The sequence below is a fragment of the Phascolarctos cinereus genome, unplaced genomic scaffold (genome assembly GCF_003287225.1).
Source record: "Phascolarctos cinereus isolate Bilbo 61053 unplaced genomic scaffold, phaCin_HiC Scaffold_5;HRSCAF=322, whole genome shotgun sequence".
Lineage (NCBI taxonomy): Eukaryota > Metazoa > Chordata > Mammalia > Diprotodontia > Phascolarctidae > Phascolarctos > Phascolarctos cinereus.
In genome coordinates, this window is record NW_027555958.1 from 329273423 (window position 1) to 329297161 (window position 23739).

Below are 23739 nucleotides of genomic sequence, written 5' to 3' on the forward strand. Positions count from 1 at the left end.
TCCCGGCACGTATGGGGAAGGGGGGAGCTCTTCCTATTGATCCCAGCCGCATACTGCCCTCTCTTCCCCTAGCCACTGGGGGGTGGTGTATCGGTGTGAGCGGCTTCCCGGCTTCCCAGATCCTTAGCTTTTTAAAAGAGCTACGGGGCAAAGAGAGGGGAGCGTCCGTAGCATCATCAGCGTTTGGGAGCTGCGTCTCGGACAAGGCGGGGAAGACATCCCCATCTCCAATCCCTGGAGAGGCTGCCGGCTGGTCTGGGCGGGGGCCTGGGAATTCTGGTCCTTCCTTCTCACAGTTCCAGGACTGGGGTCGCGCACCCTCCACGACTAGTTTCCAAGAATCCGAGGGCCTTGGAGAGCTAGGAGCAGAGGGGGCAGGGGGAGGGGAGGGGTGAGTAGCTCGGCTGGTCGGGGAACTGCGGCTCCGCAGACAATGGACGAGGCGGCGGGAGGGGCGGCGGCAGCCGGAACAGCCCGGGAGGAGGTGCTGGCGAGTGAGCTCTCCCCCCGCTCCCCTCCCCTCTCCCCTCCCTCTTCTCCCTCTTCCCCCCTCCCCCCTATGTTCAGCCGGCTCCTGATCTGATTCCTGATCCCTGATTCCCTGATCCCCGATCCCGCCATGGGAGCCTGAAGAACCCCTCCTCCCCCCTCGACCCCCGCCCCCCGGGGCCCAGAGGGGGAAGAGGTTGCGGTCTGGGATAGAGCTAGGGGGTGACCAGGACCCAGAGCCCCCCGCGACCCCCCTCCCTCACCCGCCCCCTTGCCAGCGCTGCCCGGGAGCGCGGAGTTCGCTCCGAGCGACCTGGAGCGCTGCGCTGCCATACAAAGGCTCCGGCCGGGCCGGGGCGGAACTGAGCGGACCGGGGCAGCTCGGGAGCGGCGGGTGAGTGCTGAGGCCGCGGGGGGTGCGGGCAAAGTTTGCAAAAAAAAAAAAGAAGAAAAGAAAAAGAGCAAGGCGCCGCGGCGGACCGAGGGAGGGGTGTCCAGGGCTGGGGAAGGGGGGCTTGGGTTTCGGGGGGGGTCTAGGGCTTCCCCGCCTCTGGCCCGCCCCTCCACCCTGCAGGGCCCCCCTAGTCGGGGAGGGGAAGGGGCGCACGGGGGGGCGGGGCTCAGGCCTGGCAAGCCGGGGACTTTCCTGGGCCCGGGGCGGGGGCGGGGGCCTGAGAGGTCCCTGAGGGAGCTGGTTTCAGCCCGGGACCTGGAGTCTGGAGCGGGCGGGGAGTAGAGGGGGATCTAGAGGTGTCTTTGACGCTTGAGTAGGGGATCGGTGTGCGGGCGTGTCGCGTCTGGGGGTTGCATGGAGTCCCAGGAGGGCGCTGGAGGGGCTATAAAGGGGGAGCGGGTATGGAGCTTGGAGAAGGGGACTGGCTGGGTTTTCTTGGGGGCCCGGAGGTCAAACCCTAGCAACCACCCCTCTTCCCTTTTCTGATGCTCCCCTTTTTGGAGGGCAAAGGGACCAGCCACTGTGAGAACTGTCGGGGGAGGGGGCATGTGTGTCCTAGCCTGTCTTTGTGTTTGTATTCGTGCACGCCTGTCCCTGCAGGTGTGTGCCTTCGTGTTTGGGGTGTGTAGGGGTTTCTCTCTAGCTACCAGCGTCTATATGGGAGCAGGGAGTGTCTGGAGTGTCCCTAGTGTTAGGGGACCTATGTGTGTGTCCTTGTATACTGAGGAAGGGGAATGTTTGTCTACATAGGTGTTTGTATATTGGTAAAGATGTATGTATATTTTGGTAAGGGTTGTGTTTGCAGGCCCAAATATTGAGCAGGATGGGGGCGTGTGTCTTAGGGAAGGGTGTGTATAAGGAGGACCAGAGGTGTGTACTGAAGATAGTTGTTTTTATTTAAAGGGTCTGTGTACTTGTGTATGTGTGTACTAGGTGTTTTGAGATGTTTCATATGTATATCCGATGGGTGTACCTTTAAGTGAGTGTTTGTCCCTGGCGATGGTGTGTGTACTGGGGAGGCGGGAGGTGTTATGTCCTGCCCATCTAGATAGGTGAGATGGACTTGAAACTCTGAGAGGAAGGGTTCTCTCTCTGTCCCCTGGAGTGTGTGGAGGATTTGGGAACGGTAACAGTAGGTTTATTGTTGGAAACAAGGATGGGGTGGGAATGGGTGGGCAGCCTTTTGTGGGTCAGGCAGGGCTTCCTTGCTGGTGTTTGTAAGTTGTGGCATGTTCACATCAAAACTCTTTTCTACATCCATGCCCAAAGGGAAGTTGGTGGAAAGTGGAGACCTTTATAGGGCTGGGGGGGAGGGGCTATAAGTAAGGGTCTGGGTTTGATTGAGTGTTTTTTTCAACCCTTAGGAGAAGGACTAGGGGAGTCCAGACTCTTGGGTTCTCTTCCCAAGTTTCATGTCTTATCTGCTATGGCTTTTGGCCTTCCTCCAAGCACTTAACCTTTTTTTCCCCTCCACTTTGCCCATACTACCTTTCCCCAGGGTTAGTATTTCGCCACCCAGTTCTGCTCTTGTAGCTCTAAGGCCTTTGTGGAGTTTTGGGATTCTGATACAGGAAGAAGGAGAGAGGGAGAAGAATGGTTGGGGAGGTGATAGGGTAATGATGGGCCTAATCCACTAGGAAACCAAGTTTTTGAGATTAAGATGAGAGAGTTGGGAAAAGAGAGCAGGATGATTGGAGGTAATGAAATGACTGGTTGCTTGTGGAGTACAATTCAGGGCCTTCCTTCTGCTCTCAGAAGAGCTGTGCAGGTTGAAGTTAAGCCCGAGGGTGGAGGATGAAAGCTGGGTATGTAGGGATAAGATGGAAGCTGAGGATGTGTGAGATGGTTCCACCTGAAAGTATGGGATGTGAGCTGAGGATATGGGCTGGGGCTGAGGAGAGGGAATAGGAACTGAGGGTGTGGGGTAAAGATTTGGAATAGGAATTAAAAGATGAGGTTGAAGATCTGAAGGGGATACTGAGGCCTGAGGGTTAAAGATGTGGGATGAGGTTGAGGATATAGGAAGGGCTGAAGACATGGCATAGGGATAAAAGCAGAGTGTATCGATTTGGGCTGAGAGCTTAGGATCTGCTTGGGAGTTGAGACCTTGGAGTAAAGAAGCTGAGGATGTGGAATTAGGGCTAAGCATATGGGATGAAGGGTGATGGTGTGAGTTGAAGGATAGGAAGGGAACTGAGGGTTAGGACTGAGGGTTGAAGGATGTTGAACTGGGACTAAAATCTGTGAGTAGTTTGGGGAGGAGGGAAAAGGGAAGCATACTGTTTACAGATCTGGTCTCATCCATTACTGTGGTGTGGGGACCCAGTTGCCCTACTCCCAAATGAAAATATTTCTCTTCAGAGAATAGAATCTGCTTCTTCCTTCCCTGTTTGGGGCTAGGGAGGAAGTGGCTGGCTCAGGACCCCAAGAGACAGAATTTAGTGTAAGGTAAGCCTGGAAAGAGAAGGGACCAAAGTTTAGGACAAGACTTACCTTTTAAAGCAGCATGTTCACAGATTCATAGCCTAACTACCTTCAGGCCAAGGGGTTAGGGTTCCAGTCTAAATTAATAGGTGAGACTCTTCTAGAAACAGAGGCACTCTTACTTAACTCAGTGAGCTCTAACCTTCCTAGATCCTACTTCAAAGTGTCATTGTCCACAGGCTGTGCCCCAGTCCCATTAGGATTCACTTGGTAGTCAAAGGGATCTTAGTCAGGTAGACACCAGTAATCAGAATACCAGAAGAGTTTGATTGAAGAGTACCTCCTGCCATCTTTCTGGTGGTGTCCCCTCCCATCTTCATACCAGTATGTATGTGATCTTGAGTCTCACGGATAGGAGACTTAGCTGGATAACTGTTTAGAAGAGCTGCTATGAGCAAGTGGGAATCATCTAGGACTCTCCTGTTTCCCCCAGGTGGGTTTCAGGAACTCAGACTATCCTAGCAGCTATCTTTGCCTTTGTTTCTTTTGTCATTGCACCCTTGACTTGTCCCCCTATTATAAGATTAAATGGAGAAAGCCCTGAATAGAGAAATGCAGAACCTGGGTTCTTGTTTTGGCTTAGCCTTTGATGTATCCTATGATACTGTTCAAGTTTCTTTCTTTCTCAGGACCTCTGTTACCCTTTCTATAAAATGGGACTAATGATACCTGTCACTCCTTATCCCTGGGGCTAGGAAGAGGATCATGATGAAAAAAGATGGGAGATACTGAATCTCTCCATGCTTTCAACCTCCTAGGAAGTCCACTTGATCTCAACCTGTTGCTTGATATGTTAGACTTGATACCAGATTTCTTTTTCGTGCCTTGGATTCTTGGTTCCTGTCATGTTGTTTGGAAACACCATCTCTACTTCCAGAGTCTGAGGTCGGGGACATATTTTGCTTCATTTTCTGAATTTTCCTGGTCAGATTCCTCCTGTATCTAGCCTTCTTTTTAACTCTCTTCTCCTAACCCCGTCTTTGTCTGCCAGTGATGGTTTGTAGGGATGGGCCAGCTAGCTGCATGACTACTGGGTGAGTTGCCCCCTTCAAGATGAGGTCTCCATACCAGGTTGGGGGCAGGGCTGAAGAGAGTGCTTGTACTCCTGACTAGCAGTTTTGTCTTGACCACACATCGCTCTCGTTCTCCTTTCCGTGTGGAATTGGGGAGGCTCAGGGTAAATCTCCAACTGGGGCTTGCCTGGGTTGCCATCAACTCTGCCCAGCTCTTTGCAGATCTGGGGCATAGACACCCTTTCTGTTGGGCCCTATGAAAATGGAGACCTATACGACCTGATGCCCCTGGCGAGGCTTGTAATTACAGACTGAACACCTGGGAAAGGGTTTGGGAGAGTGGCTAGGCCAAGAATCTCTTAGTTATCAGGGTGGGGTGAGGAGAGGGGAGAGTGGGAAGGAGCTGGGGGCAGGGGTAGGGAAGGCATCTTGGGGCCCCCTTTATCCTGTGGGGCCTCTGCAACTCAGACAAATGTGTCAGTTAGGTTGAAGGATAGACTGTGGGACATGTAAGATGACTCAGGCCCACTTCTTCCCTCATTATTAGTGAGTGCCTTAGCTTCTGGAGAGGAGCACAGACTCTGGTGAGTCTTTATGGTGTTCAGTGGCCTCATGTATTATCTGACCTGTTAGGAGACAGAGAGGATCATAGGACTACAGGTTCATAGATCTATGGCTGCAAGGGACCTTTGAAATGATATAATATAGCCTCATTTTGCAGATGAGAAAACTGAGGCCCAGAGAGATGAAGTGACTTGTCCAGAATTACACAGGATGTACAACTCAGAGCTGGAATTAGAATTCAGGTTCTGTGATTCCAAGTTCAGTGTGCTTTTTGAACAGTATCCTTTCTGGAATTATAAGTACGAAGTTTCATGGACTCTGGGTGTAGTGCTAAATTTATCTGTCTAAACTTTGCCTTCATTTTCTCAAGGAGAATGGGGATGATGAGGTCTCTAGGAACCCCAGAGGAAAAAGTGGTGAGTAGGAAAAAGATCTCAGTAGGGTCTCCCCTTCTTAAAAAGTATGGTGGACTTGGCCTTTGTTAAGGAGGTATTGGAGTCTGGGAGCTATGGGAGCACAGGGCCTGAATTTGGAAAGAACTATCATAGTTTTGGATGAATTATATTGACTTCTTAGAGCCCTAGTATAGGAAAGCAGGAAGGAGGTGATTGGTGCTGTACTCCTAATATTGAAAGAATATAGCATGGGAATATTAGCCAAAGGACTCTTCCCCACCATTATGTTAATCATCTCCTATTCTGCTTGCTGGAGGTGGGAGATCTAGAGGAAGACACTGCATAGCCTTCTACTCCCTTCCCAATTTCCAGTCTGATGGAAGAGCTACCCTAGGCAGATTTCTCTATGGGTGATTGGTGTGGGTGTGGGTGGGGAAATCACCTTTCATCTAGGATTGTTGCTTTCTGTGGTCTCTGTATCCACAGAGCATCTTCGTGCAAGATAAACATTTTTAATATTATTGTCACTAGGGCATTCCTGCGGCCGCCATGCTGGAATTTTGGCTTGGGGATGTCTGATTCCCTCTCCAGTGTGCCATTGTATGTTATAATAGGGATGTGTGGAAATGGTTGACTGGGATGGTGGTATTCTATAATTGGGAAAATGAAAAAAGCCTCACTTTTCCACCTTCTCTACCCTCCAGTTACCCCCTCCTCCCCAAAAGACCTTGCATTTTGTTTGTGCTGACCCTGGACTTTCTGCTCTTTGTTATCTATTTATTTATTTTTAAGGGGGAAACTGGGGGTGGAGAGAGACAGGTGCAGAGACTGAGGTGTGAACAGAGGAACTTTAAAAACAACTGAGTGTGAATGGAGACACTAATTTTCTCACCTGCTTAACTCCAGGAATGGCTCTGTGGGGAGAGAAGGGGTGCTAAAAATCTTTTATTAGAGTTAAAAGCTTTGGGTAGGGGTGGGGTAATGAGAGAATGGGAGGGGCCTTCTCATTGAGGTCCTTTTTGAGTTGAGGGGGGCTTTGCACCTATCTGTGTTTGCCAATCTGCCAAGGAGGAAGAGTCTGAGTTGAGGAGAAGACATGGTCAAAAGAAACCCAGGGTTGCTTCTCTCTCCCCTGTATATGTATTAGATCCTCGTATCCCATTGTATCAGTATATCCTACAATCCATTTAGGCCTATTCTAGAACCCCTTCCCTCTCCCTTGTGCACACACTTCTGTGCCTCTCACTTTTCCTACCTCTCCTGAAAAATATTCTGCATAAAACTAGATTCACCCCACACTGGGTTCTATTCCCCCCCTCCCAATTATACCCATTCCCTCCTAATGCACGGTTAGGTCTGTCCCTTGCTTCTTACCTCCCCTCCCCTCCAAGGTCCTTTGCGCATGGACTCTGATTTCTACATACACACATTATTGTTGTTCAGTTGCTTTCAGTTGTGTCCAACTCTTCATAACCCCATTTGGAATTTTTTTGGCAAAGATAGGAGTGGTTTGCCATTTCCTTCTCCAGTTCATTTTATAGATGAGGAAATTGAGGCAAACCAGGTAAGTGACTTGCCCAGGATCACACAGGTAATACATGTCTGAGACCAGATTTGAACTCATGAAGATGAGTTTTCCTGATTCCAGGCTGAGCACTCTATTTACTGCACCATCTAGTTGACCCCTATGCCCATGTACTCCTTGCTTATCTCACTGCCTTTTCTGTATAGGTCCATCCCAGATTAATAACTCTCACTTCCTCTTACACATATCAGCCCCATTCCATTCCCTCCTGCCCTTCTCTTAAGAAGGCCTAACCTATAAACCCTCCCCTCCTAGGTCTATCCCACACTCATTCTCAGGTGGCCACCTAGGTCCCATCTCTCTTTTGTCTTCTCTTCCCAGGTCCCATCTCTCTTTTGTCTTCTCTTCCCGGGGCCCCTCATATACATATAAAGGCCCACCGTGTTGCCTCTCTAGCTTGCAGGGCCAGGTAAGGGATGGATTAGTGGACTCTGGGAAACCCTCCTAGGGCATGAGGAGCCAGACCTTGGTTTTGTTGAAGACATTGACGGAGCTGGATTGTGGGGGTGGGGGAGGGAGATAGGATTATTTGGAAAAGGAAGAATTTTTTTTTTGGTGGGGGAGCACAGGGGAAGTTGGCCTCATCTATTGGAATCCAGGGCACACACTTCCTGTTATCCACATGTCTGTTCTTGCCCCTCCTCTCAGGTGTGTGTGGGGAATCCTTTGCCACTCTGGAGTTGTCAGGAAGCTAGCTGAAGCTTGTGATTTGGTGGGGATGCTAAATCCTGCCCTTGGAGGGGGAACCCAGGCATCCAGATTCTCTCTACCAGCTCCACTGCCTCTTGCTCCCTCCCTCTAGGCCTTGCCTGGGACAGATGCCAATGAAATTACTCAGCCTGTTCCCCCCTCCCCTCCTCCCAAGTCTTCTGTTTCTGTGACCAGGTTGTGGGAGCAGTGGGAATGGGCCTGGGATAGGCTAGGGAATGGAGGGAGGGATGTGTGTGTGATCCTGGGAGCTAAGGTGCGGGTGGGGGTGGGGGTGAAGAGAGCAAAGCAGGTCTCTGCAGAGCCCGCTGGGCTGGGTGGGGTAGAATGGAGCTGGGTGGAGCCAGCAGGAGCTTTTCCAGGTTTCTGAAGGGAATAGCATATGTAGACCTGAAGGACCCTTTTGCTTCTCTGCACTTCTCACTTCCATGCATTGATGGCCCAGTGGTGAGAAGGCCTTCCTTCCATGAGCCCAAGCACAGGGCTTTTGACCAAGAAATAGCCCTTTCCCTTCTATGGTGTCCAATGGAGAGGGATCCTTGATCTTTGCCTGTCATCCCCCTACCCCCTCAGGCCAGTGAGGATGGTGAGCTCATGTCTGAGGCTGCTGGGAGCTGCCCTGGGAGAGTGTCAGGTAAACAGGGTGGGGGAAAGGATACCCGATGCCAGCTTCCAATGGACAACCTGTGGTTCTCTGAACCCAGCCCCCATCTGCCGCTCTCTGCAATTTCTTCATCTCTTAGTAGCTCCACCTACTTTTCTGACCTCCCAGTCAGATGTGCCACCCAAGGGGCAGTGTACATTTTCTGAGAGCTATTCTGTTGCTCTTTCTCTGTGCCTTAGTTTTTACCTTCTTGGATAGAAAGTCACAGTGCACAGTCAGGATAGGAGATGCCTTCTCTCCAGAGGGTTGGATTTGTTATGTTTTCAAAAGATTCCACGTATACTTCTTAGGTAGAGAAGCAATAAGAGCCATAATCCAAAGGGCCTTAGAGATCCTTCATTCAGGAATAGTGGTTAGGAAGTGTTTGGGTCAGTAGGGAATTGGATGAGGTCCATGGAGCCCTTCTTGTTTGCCTCAGGCTTTGGGTCTGTTGGATACATTTTCACTTCTGTAGTTTAGGTCTAGGGCCCCTGTGTGTCTGTGGCTTGAGGGAGAGGATAGGGCTGAACATTAGGTCAACTGGCTCATCTACTCTGACCTACCTTGGTCTCTTCAAAGTGCAGAGAGTTCGGATCTCATACCCCCTATTTACTGTATGTACAGGATATGGGGCTCTTAAGGGGGGTGGAATCTATACTGACCCTTTTTCTGAGTGACTTCCTTGTAAATTTCACTCTCAAATGGTACTGCTTGGGAGGGGGAATCAGTGTGTACAGTGAAAGAAACAGGATTGGGAGTCTAGAGAGCTGGTTCCCTGTTCTCACCAATATAGCAATATTTAGCTTCCAAAAAATTCCTTATTGTGGGTGTGTCCTCCACTCATGGAACCCCTCCATGCCTTAGAAGATGGCTTTATGGTTTATTGTGGGCAAAATAAAATTCACAATAAATTTGTTGAATTGAACTGACCATCATGTGGCCAACTTTTTGGTGGCAAGCCAATCTGCATTTGGCTAGGCTGGCTTTCTGGGTCAGGGGTGGGAAACCTTTGGCCTTGAGACCACATGTGGCCCTCTAGGTCCTCAAGTGCTGCCCTTTGACAGAATCCAAACTTCACAGAACAAATCCCCTTAATAAAAAGATTTGTTCTGTAAAACTTGGACTCAGTCAAAAGGCCGCACCCTAGGACATAGAAGGCCACATGTGGCCTCAAGGCCGAAGGTTCCCCACCCCTGCTTTGGGTTGATGCTCCAAGCCTTTCCTGATGAGAAGGACCTTCAAGAACCCAGGCTTCCCTCCATATCATGAGGAGCTATAGAGAATGACTTCAGTGAGGGTCTGCTAATGACAACCCTGGGAGGTGGGTAGTACAGGTTTTATATTCCTCATTTGAGGGATGGGTAAACTGAAGCCCAGAGAAATTAAGTCTCTGGTCCCATATCAGAGAATCTCAGATCTGGAAGGGATCCTTGAACTCATCTGGTCTAATCCTTCCCTGACCGGGCTTATCTTCTCCAAAATCCCTTCCCGTGAAGTCTGGAGGTGTTTAAGACATATACTTAGCTGCTTGAACAGTGACATGGCTAGGGCTGGAATCCAAGTTGTGTCATTCTAAATCCAGAGCTCTTTCTACTGTACCTCACAACTTGGTGAACTTGAGTGAGTCTCACCATTCCCAGGCCACTATTTTCTCCTTTGTCCATCGTAAAGATGTTGGTCTGGATAATTTCTTAAGTCCTTTTAAACTCTTAACATTCTATTCTATTGCCTCTGTTGTGTTTACACATTTGGTTCAGTGGATCACTCAGAGCCTGAGAATCTAGATCCACAATTCCTTTGATAAAAACATATCCAACAACCCTTAGGGTAAAAGCAGTCCAGAAATGTAAAAGCAGGTAACAACAGCTAGGAAGTCAAAAGCAGTCTCAGGGAACTCCCTGGGGTCTCCTCTCCTGCCAAAATCCTAAAACTGTTTTGATATCCTCTGCCCAAGGCCTGAGCCCCACATCCGTTCACCTCAGGGCACAGTTATACATTTTTTTCAGAGTGATTAAAATTATTTGTGCATAATATTAAAAAGTTATTCAGAAGCAGCTATATCACTGATGCAGTGGATAAAGAGCTGAACCTGGGATCAGGAAGACCTGAGTTCAAATCTAGACTCAGATACTTATTAGCTGAATGACCTTCTAAAGTCACTTAACCTCTGTTTGCTTCTGTTTCTTCAACTGTAAAATGGAGATGATAATAATACCTATCTCCCAGGGTGGTTGTGAGAATCAAATGAGATAAAACACTTAGTACAGTGCTTAGAACATAGTAGGTGCTATATAAATGTTAGCTATTATTGTTATTATGAATTATATTATGATTGTTATTTTGTGAATTGTTCCAGATCTACCCAAACAACTTTTGGCTCACAATAGCCCTGGTTGGTGATGTGTAAGTGTGGGGTAAACTCAAGTTTCCTCAGTTCTACTAGTTTCTTCTGGCCCGAAATATCTATGAACCTGTGATAACAACTACAGTTAGGCTAGAGTCTCAGGCAAAAACCAAAACCCTACTTCTCATAGTATCATAGATTTAGAACTTTCCTCCTTGCTGGATTTTAAGTAGAGACTCAGGGGAATTGTGATGTGTGCATAGTCAGAGGGATGTCACTTCTTTTCCAATGAAGTCAAGTCAACCACCAATGACCACCATGCTTCACCGTAAGACCCAGAGCAGACCTAATCAACATCTTGTTATTTGCTCATTTTGCATATTCAGGACATAGTAGAGATGCAGATAGATCAATAATCGTCTAGCTGGTCCTATGGCCCAGGCCCTATGACTTCCAAGAGTTAATTATGAGCTTCAGAGGTCAAAGTCTAGAAGTTCTGGTATAGTGGAAGCAGGGGTGGGGCTGTATCCTTCCACATTCTGCTGCTTTTCAGATCTCACTAGGGACATCAGTGCAGAGTACACATCCGTGATCTATAAAATGAGGATGTTGGACTATTAGGCAGCAAAATGTGGTTGAAAGAATGATGAATTTGGAGTTAGAAGACTTAGGATCAAACCCTGATTTTACCACTTAATAAGAGAGGGACCTCAGACAAGTCACTTTCAATCAAATTCAACAAGCATTTATTAAATGCCTACTCTCTGCTAGCTACTGCTCTTAGGTGCTTGTTATATACAAAGGCAAGAATGAAAACAATCTCTGCCCTCAAGTGGCTTTTATTTTATAGAGGCAAAACAATATATACAAAGATAAGTAAATACAAAGTATAATTTTGAGGATGTTAAGGAAACACAAACTGGAGAGAAGGTCCTTGCAAAGGTGGCAGCAGTTGAGCTAGAGATTTAAAGAGGTAGTGGGGAGGAGGGAGAGTGTGGGCACTAGAGGGTTTGAATACTGTGAGTTGTAGGATAAGGGGAAAGCAAGTGGGTCAGTTTGACTGGAATGTAAAGTATATGAAAGGGAATAATACTGGGATCTGTGTTGGGCAGAGGTGGGTAAGGCTAGAGCCAGTGATAAAACTAGTTATTAGGGAAGGGTGCGGGCATGCACACACGTGCATATGTGTATGTGTGTGTGTACATACACATACACACACACAAACAAATGTTTACATGTATGCATGTGTTTGTGGTGGGCAGAGTGTGGAGTCAGGTCCAAGCTCTGACCTGCTTGTTGGAATGTGCTTCATACATAGTTCTGTAGGAGGGGGCCTAATGAAATTATTTTGCTCATGCTAGGGCTTCGTAGAGCTAGGACTAAACTATCCTAATCTCAAATGTTTGGATTAATTTTTATTTTCCTCCACTTCCTATCCCAGAAGATTCTGCTTTGGACCCTTGTGTATCATAACTTTTATTTCTAGAAAGTCTTTCTACCTTCTTCCTGTTGCAATATCGTCTCAGTTCCTCCATTCCTATCCTTAGTGGGGATTTGGAGTCACCGGGTCCCCTCTTTTGTAATGATTCATAAAGGATGTCATAGGACTTTAGAGCTAGTATGGACTTTTGAGATCATTTAGCCTTAGCCCTCTTATTTTATATATGAGAAAACAAGACCATCAAGATGAATAGACTTGTCCAAGGGCACATGGGTAGTGAGCTGGGACTAGAATGTAGGTATCTCGAGTCCTAGTTTCCAGCCTCAACTTTCTCTCACAGAATAACCCTGGCCCATTGAGCAATTTCTCTTAGTCCTGGATTCTCTGATTCTTTCTATCCTTGGCTTTCTGTAGCTGTGCACGCTGGAATTGGGCTGTGAATTGGACCAGAACTGGATGTAATTGAGAGAGAGGTATCATGGTCCTAATCCTGAATCATTATACTTCTGTTTGCCTGCCCCCCCGTTGTGTTGTCTATGCTCTTGTGTGTGCACTGAGTGTACATGCACATGTGCCCTATATTTGTTTGGTCTTGGGGATCAGGTGGCTAAGCACTGTCCAATCTGAATGGCCTAATGTGAATGGGGCAGGGTCTGTTCTTCCATTGGGTTTTGGCCAGCACTGCCTGTGCACCTCCAGCCTCAGAGGCTGCTTTTCTGTGTGTGTGTGTGTGTGTGTGTGTGTGTGTGTGTGTGTGTGTGTGTGTGTGTGTGTGTGTGTGTCTGTATTTGGGTGGGGGAGACATGCGGGGGTGGGAGAGAGCTACAGCCCTAGGTTTGTTTTTTTTCTGGGGCCTTTGCTTCAATTGTTTCCTGGAGAAATCTGATCCCAGAGCCCACACAAAAGCTGGGGCTAAAGAAGGAGAAACCCCATTCTTTCCTGTAGTCCCTAACCTCTCCCCTACCCCATCCCCATAACCTCTCTCGCTTTGGATGCTGGGTATGGGTTCCAGGACCTGGCTGCCATCACCTAGGCAACAGGGGGCTTTGGTTGCTATGGTGATCAATGTGGGAGAAGCTGGGCAGCAGGGACAAAAGACCCCCCCCCCACAACTCCCTCGGGATGAGGCTAAGACATTCCATTAATTTTATTTCTGACAGGGGGGTTCCCCCCTCTTTTTGTGAAAGGTCTTTTCCCTCCTTCTGGCCTTCTTTAACCCCATATGGGCTGTTAAAGAGAATTAGGTTTTTTTGGAGGGGAAGACAGGTTGGAGCAGGGATTGGAGTCCCAATTTAGAGGCCCCCTCTTATCCCTCCGAGCTCCCTGCTCCGCCCCAAGCCCATAATTCCCTCCCCCTCTCCCTTTCAACATTCCCACTTGTTGCTTGCTCTCTCTTGTCCCCACCCCCTTTCCTGAGAATCCTGCCTACCCTGGAGACACTGATGCCCAATCCCTGGGACTAACTTAAATAGGGAAGGATTCCTCCCTTTTCCTTTCTATTGTGACTGGGTTGGTGGTTGGGTGTTGCGGGGAGCAGCAAGCTTGGGTCCAAGACTTTTGGATTGGGTCCTAGACTTTCAGTAACCTTTGGTGGGTGGTATTTGGGGCTTTCTGGGTACCCTGTCCTATTTTTTTGGGGGGAGGTTAGTTAGTGCATGAGGATGGTGGGGATGGTAGAAGAGAATGGATCTTGCTGTCTCTTTAAGAGTAGCTTGGGATAGGAGGTGGATGCCTAAGCCTGTTCCCCAGGCAGGGGGTAAGGGTGGGTGGCTGGGAAGGGGCCTGTGGGCTGAACAGGCAAGAACAAAGGACTAGGGGGAGGGTGGTGCTGGTGGCTGGCCCTGTGTCTGTTTTTAAAATTTATCGGTGGGGATAACACAACCCTATCAGCCTCTCTTCTGCGTGTGTTTGAAGTGACTTTTCTAGCCAGGGAGTATATATGTGTATCTATCTGTCAGAGTGGGTAGGCATCTGGGCTAGAGTGTACTTCTGTCTATCTGAGTATGTCTGATTTTACTGACTCCACCAAATCTTGGGGATTCAGTCTCTCTCTTTCCCTGGAGTCTCTGAGGAAGATCTGGGACTGGAATGTGTCTGTTCCCAGAGCTGTGACTCATCTAGCCTTACCTCTTAGGAGACCTGGATTGATCGATAACACAAATTTATTAAGTGTCTGCTATGTGCAATGCACTGGCATGGGGGGGGGAGTGTGTAGGAAGAAATGGGGAGGAGCTTCAGGCTTTATGCTCTAGTCAAACTGGTTTATTTTCAGCCCCTTAAATGTACTGTAATTTCCTAGCTCCATGCCTTTGCTTATACCTTTGCCTATGTTTGGAATGCTCCCCCTACCCCCCCTTTGCCTATTGCATTCCTATTTATTTTTAGTCTCAAATAAAATACTGCCTTTAAAATTTTATTTTAAAATTTTCTTTATTTTATTTTAACTTTTCTTTTTTTTCTTTTCTATTTTTAACTATCTAGAGACCTGAAGTCTTCCCTTCTATGCGTAACATCCCCTCCTCAGTGCTTTGCCTCTTAATCCTGACAATGCAGTACTTATCATGTAATATTTTGTGTTAGCTTATTTTGTACCAAATTCTATGAGGGGGAGGACACAGCCTTGTTTAAGCTTTGTATCTTTCCTTGTTAAGGAGAGGGGTAATAAACACTTGCTGAAAAGAATTGAATCAGACTTTTTTTTAATGTATAGATTAGAGCTCTGTATAGAGTATTGTCTATTGGAAACTGTTCAGTCACTCATATCTAATTTTATATCCTGTCAGTTTCCAAGCCCTGCAGATCCCAGATTCCCCACATTTCTCCTTATCTCAGGTTCCCACTCTAGTACAGGCTGTCTTTCATATTAGAGAGCTCTGATAATGATTTGAGCATTAAAAGATGGGTAAAGCCAAGAGAGGATAGACTTTCCAAGCACTGAGAACCATGTGATCAAAGGCAGAGAAGTAGGTGGAAAAATGCAGGCGGGTCTTGTGTGGTTGTGGCTAACCTAAGATTTATGCAGGGGAATAAGATGAGATAATGCTTCGAATGTAAGAAGTTCGAGATATTGGAGTGCTAGACAGAAGCATTGAACTTTACTTGGTGATTATAGGGAGCCACTGAAGATTTTTTTTTTAATTTAGGGTAGTAACATGAAGAGATTCTCTTCATAAAATCAGCCAGTGTTAGGTTCTCCCTTCATGTCTTATGGGGGCCATGACAAGAATGAGTGCTAAGGTATGGACCATTTTTAAAGTTTGTCTACATACCAGGGATGGGCCAAGCTGTGGGCCCAGTTGTGAGATGCTCATGTGGATTGAGTCCATCTAGGGGACAATGGAAGGAGAGATGCGCCCTAAAAATGTTTAGCTAGAGGTCTTTCTTTCTTTTTTTAATAATAATTTATTTTTTCCCAGTTACATGCTAAAACAGTTTTTTAAACTTAAAACAATTTTTTTGAGTTCCAAATTCTATCTCTTCCTCTTTTCCTTCCCTCCTCTCTCTCTGAGACCACCCAGAGGTCTTTCTGATAAAGTTCAGCATCCTTCACTGTCTGAATTAGCAGGCTTCCTTGGAGGCTACTTGCTGGCACCTAGGGCAGGAAGTACAGGCATCTTCTTGTCCTCTTTGGGATTTCTTCTGTGGAACATAATAGTATGCCCATCATTTTAGATTCTGATTTTCTCTGAAACTTTTGCTTACAGCTTCTTGAATTCTCTCATTCAGGAACAAAGTCAGGACAGGGCATATAGAACTGAGAGTGATCTGTATAAAGGTGGAAGGTAAGACCCTGGGAGTGAGTTGTCATGGGAGGGAAGAAGGCCAAGGACAGACCCTTGGGAACACTCACATTAAGGAGATAAAGAAGAGGATGAGTAAAGGGCACAGAAAAAGAGTAGTTATAGAGGCTTAGGATAACTGTAGAGCATGTGATATCTTTCAGACCAAGAGAGGAGAACATATCCAGTAGGAGGAAGTTACAAAACTGTCCAAAGCTAGAGAACGGTTGAGAGAATCAGGACTGAAAAAAAGACCTTTAGTTCTAGGGAGTAGGAGATCTATTCTATGGTAACCTTTGCAAGAGAAGTTTTAGTATATAGAAATGTAAGCTAGGTAACAAGGGATTAGGAGAAAGTGTGCAGTGAGGAAACAGAGGCTTCAAGTGTAGAGAACTTTCCCTAAAAGTTTAGTTTGGAAAGGGAGAAGAGAGGTGGGGTAGTATCAAATGAGAAATTTTTTTCCCTTCTTGAGGGACCTGAACATGTTTGTAAGCAGATGAGAAAGAGATAATGGAGAGGGAAAGATTGAAGGTTCAGGAGAGAATGGATAGCTTCTAGAGCTAGGTCCTAGAGTAGTTGGGTGGGAGAGATGAGCATCAAAGGCACAGGTAAGGGTTAAGAATTAATGAGGCTTAGGAATACAGCTGGTTCTGTGACCAAAAGAGAGGGCAGGTGCTGATGCTGAGAAGTTTTGAAGACTGGAGGAATGAATGTTCTGAAAACAGTTGGTATGTAATATGTGTTTGATGAATGATGAATGAATAAATGAATAAAAATGCTTGCCTTCCAGGAACTTAGGACAAAATTATTGATTGTGAGACAGTGAATTTTCCCTAGAAACCCATATCTGTTTGGTCTGGAGAGAGAGCACTGAATCACAATTCTGAAGATTGATTTTAAAGAATCCAGAAATCCTAGGTTCTATTTAGGAAGTTACTTTGAACCCATGCTGAAAATGCATCACATCTTTGGTGAGTGGGCCATAGCAGACTGATTACCTGACCTAACATAAGAGATGGGGGGCTTTCTTAGGTTTAATCCATGCAGCCATAATTTTTTGAACCTTTCTTCCTTCAATATATAGCACTGTCCCCTGTGAGTTGATTGCCCTCAATGGATCCCAGTTTGTTTCTGTAAAATGGGGTAAGTTTTACTTGTCAAGAAAGATCAAAGGAATAGATTCTCTTTACTTACCTGAGCAGACAAGTTTCCTGACTTAGGGGCTGGGCAAGTATATAACACACTAGAATGGGTTTCTGAGAGGAAGACTACAGGGTTAAAAGCTGGAAGGAACTGCATTCTGGTCAACTGAGTCCCAGGAAAGTTAAATGATTTTCTTAAGGCTACACAGGTCATAATTGTCATTTGTATGCTTCAAATCCACTTCCTTTGAATCCAGAGACAATATTTATTCCACTGCACCACACTGCCTTTTCCTTTGGTGATTCTTGAAAACAGACAATTCTCTTTCTCTCTTTGTCTCTGATCCAGGGGGATGGACAAGATGACCTCTTGGCTTGGTGGGGGCACAGTCAGTGTACAATGTCTCATCCCAAAACAGGAACACCTGGAAGATCTCTATAGGGAATCTGTCTCCCATTTGGTCTCCTTGATGGGCATTCTCCATGACAGTTGCAAACACTGTCTCTTTTATGTCTCACTTGATAACAAAAACCAGGTCATCAAACGGAATTCTCTATATTGTTCTATTTTCAATCCAACATAGCTGCCAAATCTTGTATTTCTCTCTCCACAGCATCTGTTGCATACATCCGTCCCTTCCTCTTCACTCATACATGAACCATCCTAATCTGGCTCTTATCACCTCTTAATTGCAGAAGCCTGTTTGGTCTCCCTGATTCAAGTCACTCCTCTCTCCAGTCCATCCTCTGCCTAGCTACCAAAGTGATTTTCCTAAAGTGCAGGTAGGATCATGTCGTCTCCCTGCTGAATAAATTCCAGTGGCTCCTTATTACCTTTAGAATCAAATTTTAACTCCTTTGTTTGGCATTTAAATCTCTTCACAGTCTGCCCTCTTATTCCCTTTCCAGTTTTTCTACATATTACTCTTGGCTTACTTCAAGTCCCAGTGAAAATCCTACCTGCTACAGGAAGCCTTTCTCTATCCCTCTTAATTCTAGTGCCTTCCCTTTGTCGATGATTTCCAGTTTTAGACTGTTGAGTTTAAGATGTCTGTGGGATATTCAGTTTGAGATGTCATTTGGAGGCAATTGGAGATGTAAGTCTGCAGGTCAGGAGAAAGATTAGGACTAGATGGAAGGATTCAGCAAATAGAGACATGAGCGCAGGCTGGGATGGTATGAAAAGGATTTCTAAAACAGATGGTGCTTGAGCATAGCCTTAAAGAATGGATATGATAGGGATCAGTTGAGAAGAGGGAAGAAAGGTATTTCAAGAAATATGCCAATTAACTGTATGAGAAGGGAAACAGACCAGATTAAGTATGTGTGGGTGGCCACTGTCCCAGTCTACGGCAGTTGCTCAGACTTTCCCAGAAGAGGTAGATGGTCAGTGATGCTAGATCTGTAGGTTCTTACTTCTTAATGTGTTTTGATTAACATAAGGGAGGCCAGGAGGCCCAAAATGAGATACCTGTGTTTGGGCAGGATCATTTAAGGATGTACCTAAATGGATGGGGGAGATGAAAGATACAAGCAGGGAAGTTTCTGGATTCTTGGCAAGCAATGAACTTCTGGCTATGGCAAGAGGAGGGAGATTGTGGTTCTGCAAGAGTCTGCTCTCTGGACTTGGCTCATACAGGTTCATGACCAGCTTTATTCACTCCTTAAATCCATTATACAACAAAGTAGCACAGGCAAACTCAAAGGTTTTTGTTTTTAATAGGGAGGGATGTGATCTGACTGTTTCCCCAGCCTCTGATGTCACTGGTGGGTGGCCACAAGAGATTGGCTAAGTGGCAGGAAGTTTTCAGCAGAGGATTCCTGATTTTAGGAGTGGAAGGATGAGAGGGAAAGGAAGCATTGGGGATATGGAGGAAGGCAGGGACCCAGAAAAAGGACTGGGATGGGATGTGGTAGGTGCCCCAGCAGGGGGAAGGGGTCTGTCTAGAGTAAGAGTGGGCTGTGAATATGAGCCTTAAGGATCTTCCAAAGAACCACCATGAAAAACACAACAAAACAACAATAAAAAGATCCAGATATTTTCTGGCCTACCATAACATTGTTCCTTCACTGGGTCATTTTTTTTTTGGGACTAGACCTATAATTTCATGGGTGTAGGAAATTTTCAGTGATGAAATCACTTCTCCAACCAATGCTTCTCTTTCACTTAATGTTTTAGAGAGTTGCCTGGGGCCACAGAGAAATTAAATGACGTTTGTCATAGGCAAGGCTTGAACTGAAGTCTTCCTGACTCCAAGACCAACTATCTATTTACTACATTACCTACTTATCTCACCATGGGAAAAGTTTGGTCTTGTCTGTTTCAGAGCTTCAAATTCTTCAGCGTCTTCCCGATCCCCCTATGGGAGGCAGCGTTCTGCAGTGATAGGAGTGATGGATTTGAAATCAGAGAATGTGGATCCAAATCTGGTACCACTTTATATCAGGGTGACCTTGGGTAAATCACTTAACCTCTATGAATCTTCTTATTTTCCTTTCTGCTTTAAAGTGAAGAATTTGGATCAAAATTCAGTCTCTAAAGGTCTCCTCCATCTCTGAATCTTTGCACCTATGATTTCCTTCATCAGTGACTCTATTCCTCCTCTCCTCTCTCTCCCACCTCCAAACAAACCCTACTGAGGTCATTGATTTGTAGGTGTACTAAATAGAGACACTAAGGAAATGAGACCCAGAGAAATGATTTTTGAGCACCCTTTGTGTAAGAGATACATAAGCAAGTATATAGGATGAAGAAAGAGTCTGAAGGCAGGTAGAGAATAGATGCTATCTGGTGCCTAAGAGTACTCAACCAAGGGTGTGCTAGAGCCAGCTCTTACCTGGGAAACAGATCATTAAATTTTCAGTATGAGCATTTACACCTTGGAAAAACTACAAATCAAGGCTTCCTTAATTCTTTTGTTGATTATCTAGACTCAAGAAAGTGATGGAGAAAGCCTTAATGCAGATTAAACTTAAAAGTGTGTCTAACCTACATTTTTTTTTTGTGGAGAGCTGGTTGTTAAACATTTACCAGCACACTTCTGCTCTCTACCCATTGAATCGTAATTAAAATTACTTTGTATTTACTTTTGTGTGTCCATGTTGTATCTTCTATGTAGAATGTAAGCTTCTGGAGGGCGAGTGTAATTTAATTTTTACTTTTTTAAAAAATTAATTAATTTTTAGTTTTCAACATTCGCTTTTATAAGATTTTGAGTTCTAAAATTTCCCCCCCCTCCTTCACTCCCCCCTTCCCCAAGACAGCATGCAATCTGATATAGGCTATACACGTATGATCATATTAAACATATTTCCACATTAGTCGTGTTGTAAAGAAGAATCAGAAGCAAAGGGAAAAACCATAAGAAAGAGAACACAAAAAACAATCAAAAAGAGAGAAAATAGTATGCCTTGATCTTCCTTCAGACTCCATAGTTCTTTCTCTGAATGTGGATTGTATTTTCCGTCATGAGTCTTTTGGACTTGTCTTAGATCATTGTGTTGCTCAGAAGAGTTAAGTCCATCAAAGTTGGTCATTGCACAATGTTGCTGTCACTGTGTTCAGTGTTCTCCAGGTTCTGCTCACTTCACTCAGCATCAGTTCTTGCAGGTCTTTCCAGGTTTTTCTGAAGTCTGCCTGCTCATGATTTCTTAGAGCACAATAGTCCATTATATTCATAAAGCATAACTGGTTCAGCCATTTCCCAGTTGATGGGCATCGTCTCCATTTCCAATTCTTGGCCACCACAAAAGAAGCTGCTATGAGTATTTTTGTACATGTGGGTCCTTTTCCCTGTTTTATGATCTCTGGGGTACAGACCTAGAAGTGGTGTTGCCGGATCAAAGGACAGGCACAGTTTTATAGCCTTTGGGTAATTTTACTTTTCTGTCACCAGTGTGTAGCACAGCACCTTGTACATAGTAAATGCTTAGTTCATTTTCATTAAAAGCAAATTACATGAGTGATCATCTCACTGTACTCCACCCTGGTCAGACCATTTCTGTAATCCTGTATTTATATAGCATTTGGTCAATACATTTGACAAAAGAAAGTATGTCCAGAGGTAGCTTTGGAGTATTGGGAAGGCCCTGGAGTTCATGTAGCATGAGAATCTGTGGTAGAAGGAACTCAGGTGTTTAGCCTGCTGAGAAGACTTGGGAAGGTTTAGGTGGGTTATGATGGCTATTTTCATTTGTTTGCAAGACTGCCATGTGGAAGAAGAATTAGATTTATTCTTTTTTTTTTTTTTGCTCCAGAGGTAGAATTAAGAACAAAAAGTAGGGGGCAGCTAGGTGGCACAGTGGATAGAGCACCGGCCCTGGATTCAGGAGGACCTGAGTTCAAATCCGGCCTCAGACACATAACACTTATTAGCTGTGTGACTCTGGGCCAGTCACTTAACCCCATTGCCTAGCCCCCCCCCAAAAAAAAAGAACAAAAAGTAGAAGCTGCTGAGGCAGATTTTGGCTGGATATGAGGAAAAGCTTCCTAACAATTAAGTGGTCGGAAAGTGAAATGGGGAGTTGGTAGTTTCGCCAGTCTTTCAAATGGAGGCTGCCTGAATGCATGGTGGAGATGTTGTTGAGGGGATTCCTGCTTTCGTGTATGGATTGAACTGGATGGCCTCTGAGTTTCCATTAATTCTGTAATCCTCCCAGATCTTCACAGGAGTTGTGGAGTCATTAACATGGGTTGTTATCTCCTGGGAATCCAGGCCTTTCTGGGTCATTTGTAAATGGGCAACATCGACCTGACACCCAATACTGGGATCCTCCAGATAGGTCTTGATCTTCTTGGGAAGACTGTCCCGGCCCCTGTGCTCCATCCAGCCCTTAGTGCCTTGAGAACTTTTCCCATCTGGCATACCTGAAGTTTAATAGCCTTGTCAGAAAGTTTTTCTGACTTTTTCCTTGAGGGACAGGGTAGAGAGTGAGAGAGAAGAGGAGTGGAGTCACTGATGGAAAAAAAAAGCATAGGATGATAGATTTAGAGCTGGAAGGGACCTTGACAGTCATTTGATCTAACCCCTTCATTTTACATTGGGAAGGAAGACTCTGGAGGCTGAGAGTTGTGACTGGCTCAGTATCACAATATAAGTGGTCCTCCAGAGCTCCCTGATAGAGATGTGAGGTAGAATTGACAAGACTACTGGATTGGGTGAAGAAGAATGAAGAGTAGGGGGGGATACTGAGGTCATGAACCCCAGACTGAAAGCATAGTGGTGCCTCAGCAGGAATGGGGAGGGAAGTTAGGAGGATGGGCTTAGCTGGAAATAGTACAAGATTTGTTTTGGACTTGTTGAGTTTGAGATGCTTGTGGGACATCTGGGTGGAAATGACGTGATTTTGGAGCTGGATTTTGTCCACACCTAGGTTGGGAGATTCTCCATGAATCTCAATCCTTCACAGGCTAGAAGTGATATTGAAGGTGGAGGGGCTCCATTCCGCACATAGTCTGTTGTGCTGTTCTGTTTCAGTGGGAGAATCAATGAGTCAGTCAACAAGCATTTTTTAAAGGCTTACTATGTTCTGAGCATTGTGCTGAGCTCTGGGGAAACAAAGAAAGGCAAAAACATTGTTCTTGTCTTCCAGGAGCTCATGTTCTAATGGGGGAAACAACATGTAAGCAACATATGTACATACAAGATAAAGATGGAGTAAATGGGGGGTAATCTCAGAAAAAAGATGCCAACAGTAGGAAGGACTTGGAAAGCCTTCTTAAAGGTTTGAAGGGGTTCAGCTTTGAATATCAGCTCTATCCTATCTAGGGTCATTCTTATTTCCTTATATCTCTCTAGAAGGAAAGAGTTGGGCATCCTTATACCCATTTTACAGATTAGGGTGGTTGTGAAACTAAGGCCTGGGTAGTCTTTGACTTCTCTGAGCTCTCTGAGGGCAGGGATAGAAACTGGGTTGGGGTCAGAAGTTTTGAGACCTGATTGCCTGTCTCCCATTCTCATCCTGAGCTCCTGGATGATGTACACTTGCCATATCTAATCCCATTCTCTTTCTGTTAGGAGTGCCGCTTAGTTTTCTCTGAGACGCGCCCACCCGCCCAGCAAAATAGAGTCCCTCAGGGTGACAGTTGACTTCCTGAAGGTGCCTCTTGGCCTGAAGAAGCCAGAGCTGAAGGAAGTGGTCTTGGGGCCCCCAAAGAGGCCCCAGCCCACGGCCCTGGAGCGCTATAAGGCAAGGCGCTCTGAGGCCATGGACACCGAGTCCCAGTACTCCGGTTACTCCTACAAGTCTGGCCACTCCCGAAGCTCCCGGAAGCACAGGTGGGTGTGATGGATACTGATGGGAGGGCAGGGGACCCAAAGAGAGAGAGAGAGAGAAGCCTCTGTTTGAAGTTAGGGAGAGGGAAGGAGTCAGATAAGGCAGCCTGTCAGAATGAGAGGGCCGATGAGGTGAGGGTGGGCCTGAACGTGACATTTATTTTCTCCTCTCTGACTTTTCACGTCTGCTCCCTTCCCTTTTTACCACAGGGACCGGCGGGACAGACACCGCTCCAAGAGTAGGGATGGAAGCCGAGGAGACAAATCAGTGACGATACAGGCCCCTGGGGAGCCCCTGCTGGACAACGAGTCCACCAGAGGGGATGAACGGGTGAGGAGCTGTGAGAAGGAGATTGTATAATCACAGAATTTTGTAGCTAGAATTATCCTTAGAGTTCATCTCATTCAGCCCCCTTATTTTAA

The 23739-nt window shown here is 46.1% G+C and overlaps 1 protein-coding gene across 2 annotated transcripts in view; it reads left to right on the top strand.

The window, feature by feature from the left end:
* Positions 1 to 526: 526 nt before the first annotated feature.
* VANGL2 (VANGL planar cell polarity protein 2) overlaps positions 527 to 23739 on the top strand; it is a 42788-nt gene continuing 19575 nt past the window's right edge. The window contains exons 1-3 of one of the 2 annotated variants that reach the window (XM_020979599.2): positions 527 to 883; positions 23059 to 23319; positions 23527 to 23647. In XM_020979599.2, the coding sequence (XP_020835258.1) occupies positions 23249 to 23319; positions 23527 to 23647 (192 nt within the window). In that variant the 5' untranslated portion in view covers positions 527 to 883; positions 23059 to 23248. Of the gene's footprint in view, positions 884 to 17490; positions 17825 to 23058; positions 23320 to 23526; positions 23648 to 23739 lie in introns of those variants that run through there. The other variant, XM_020979601.2, reaches the window with a different exon arrangement.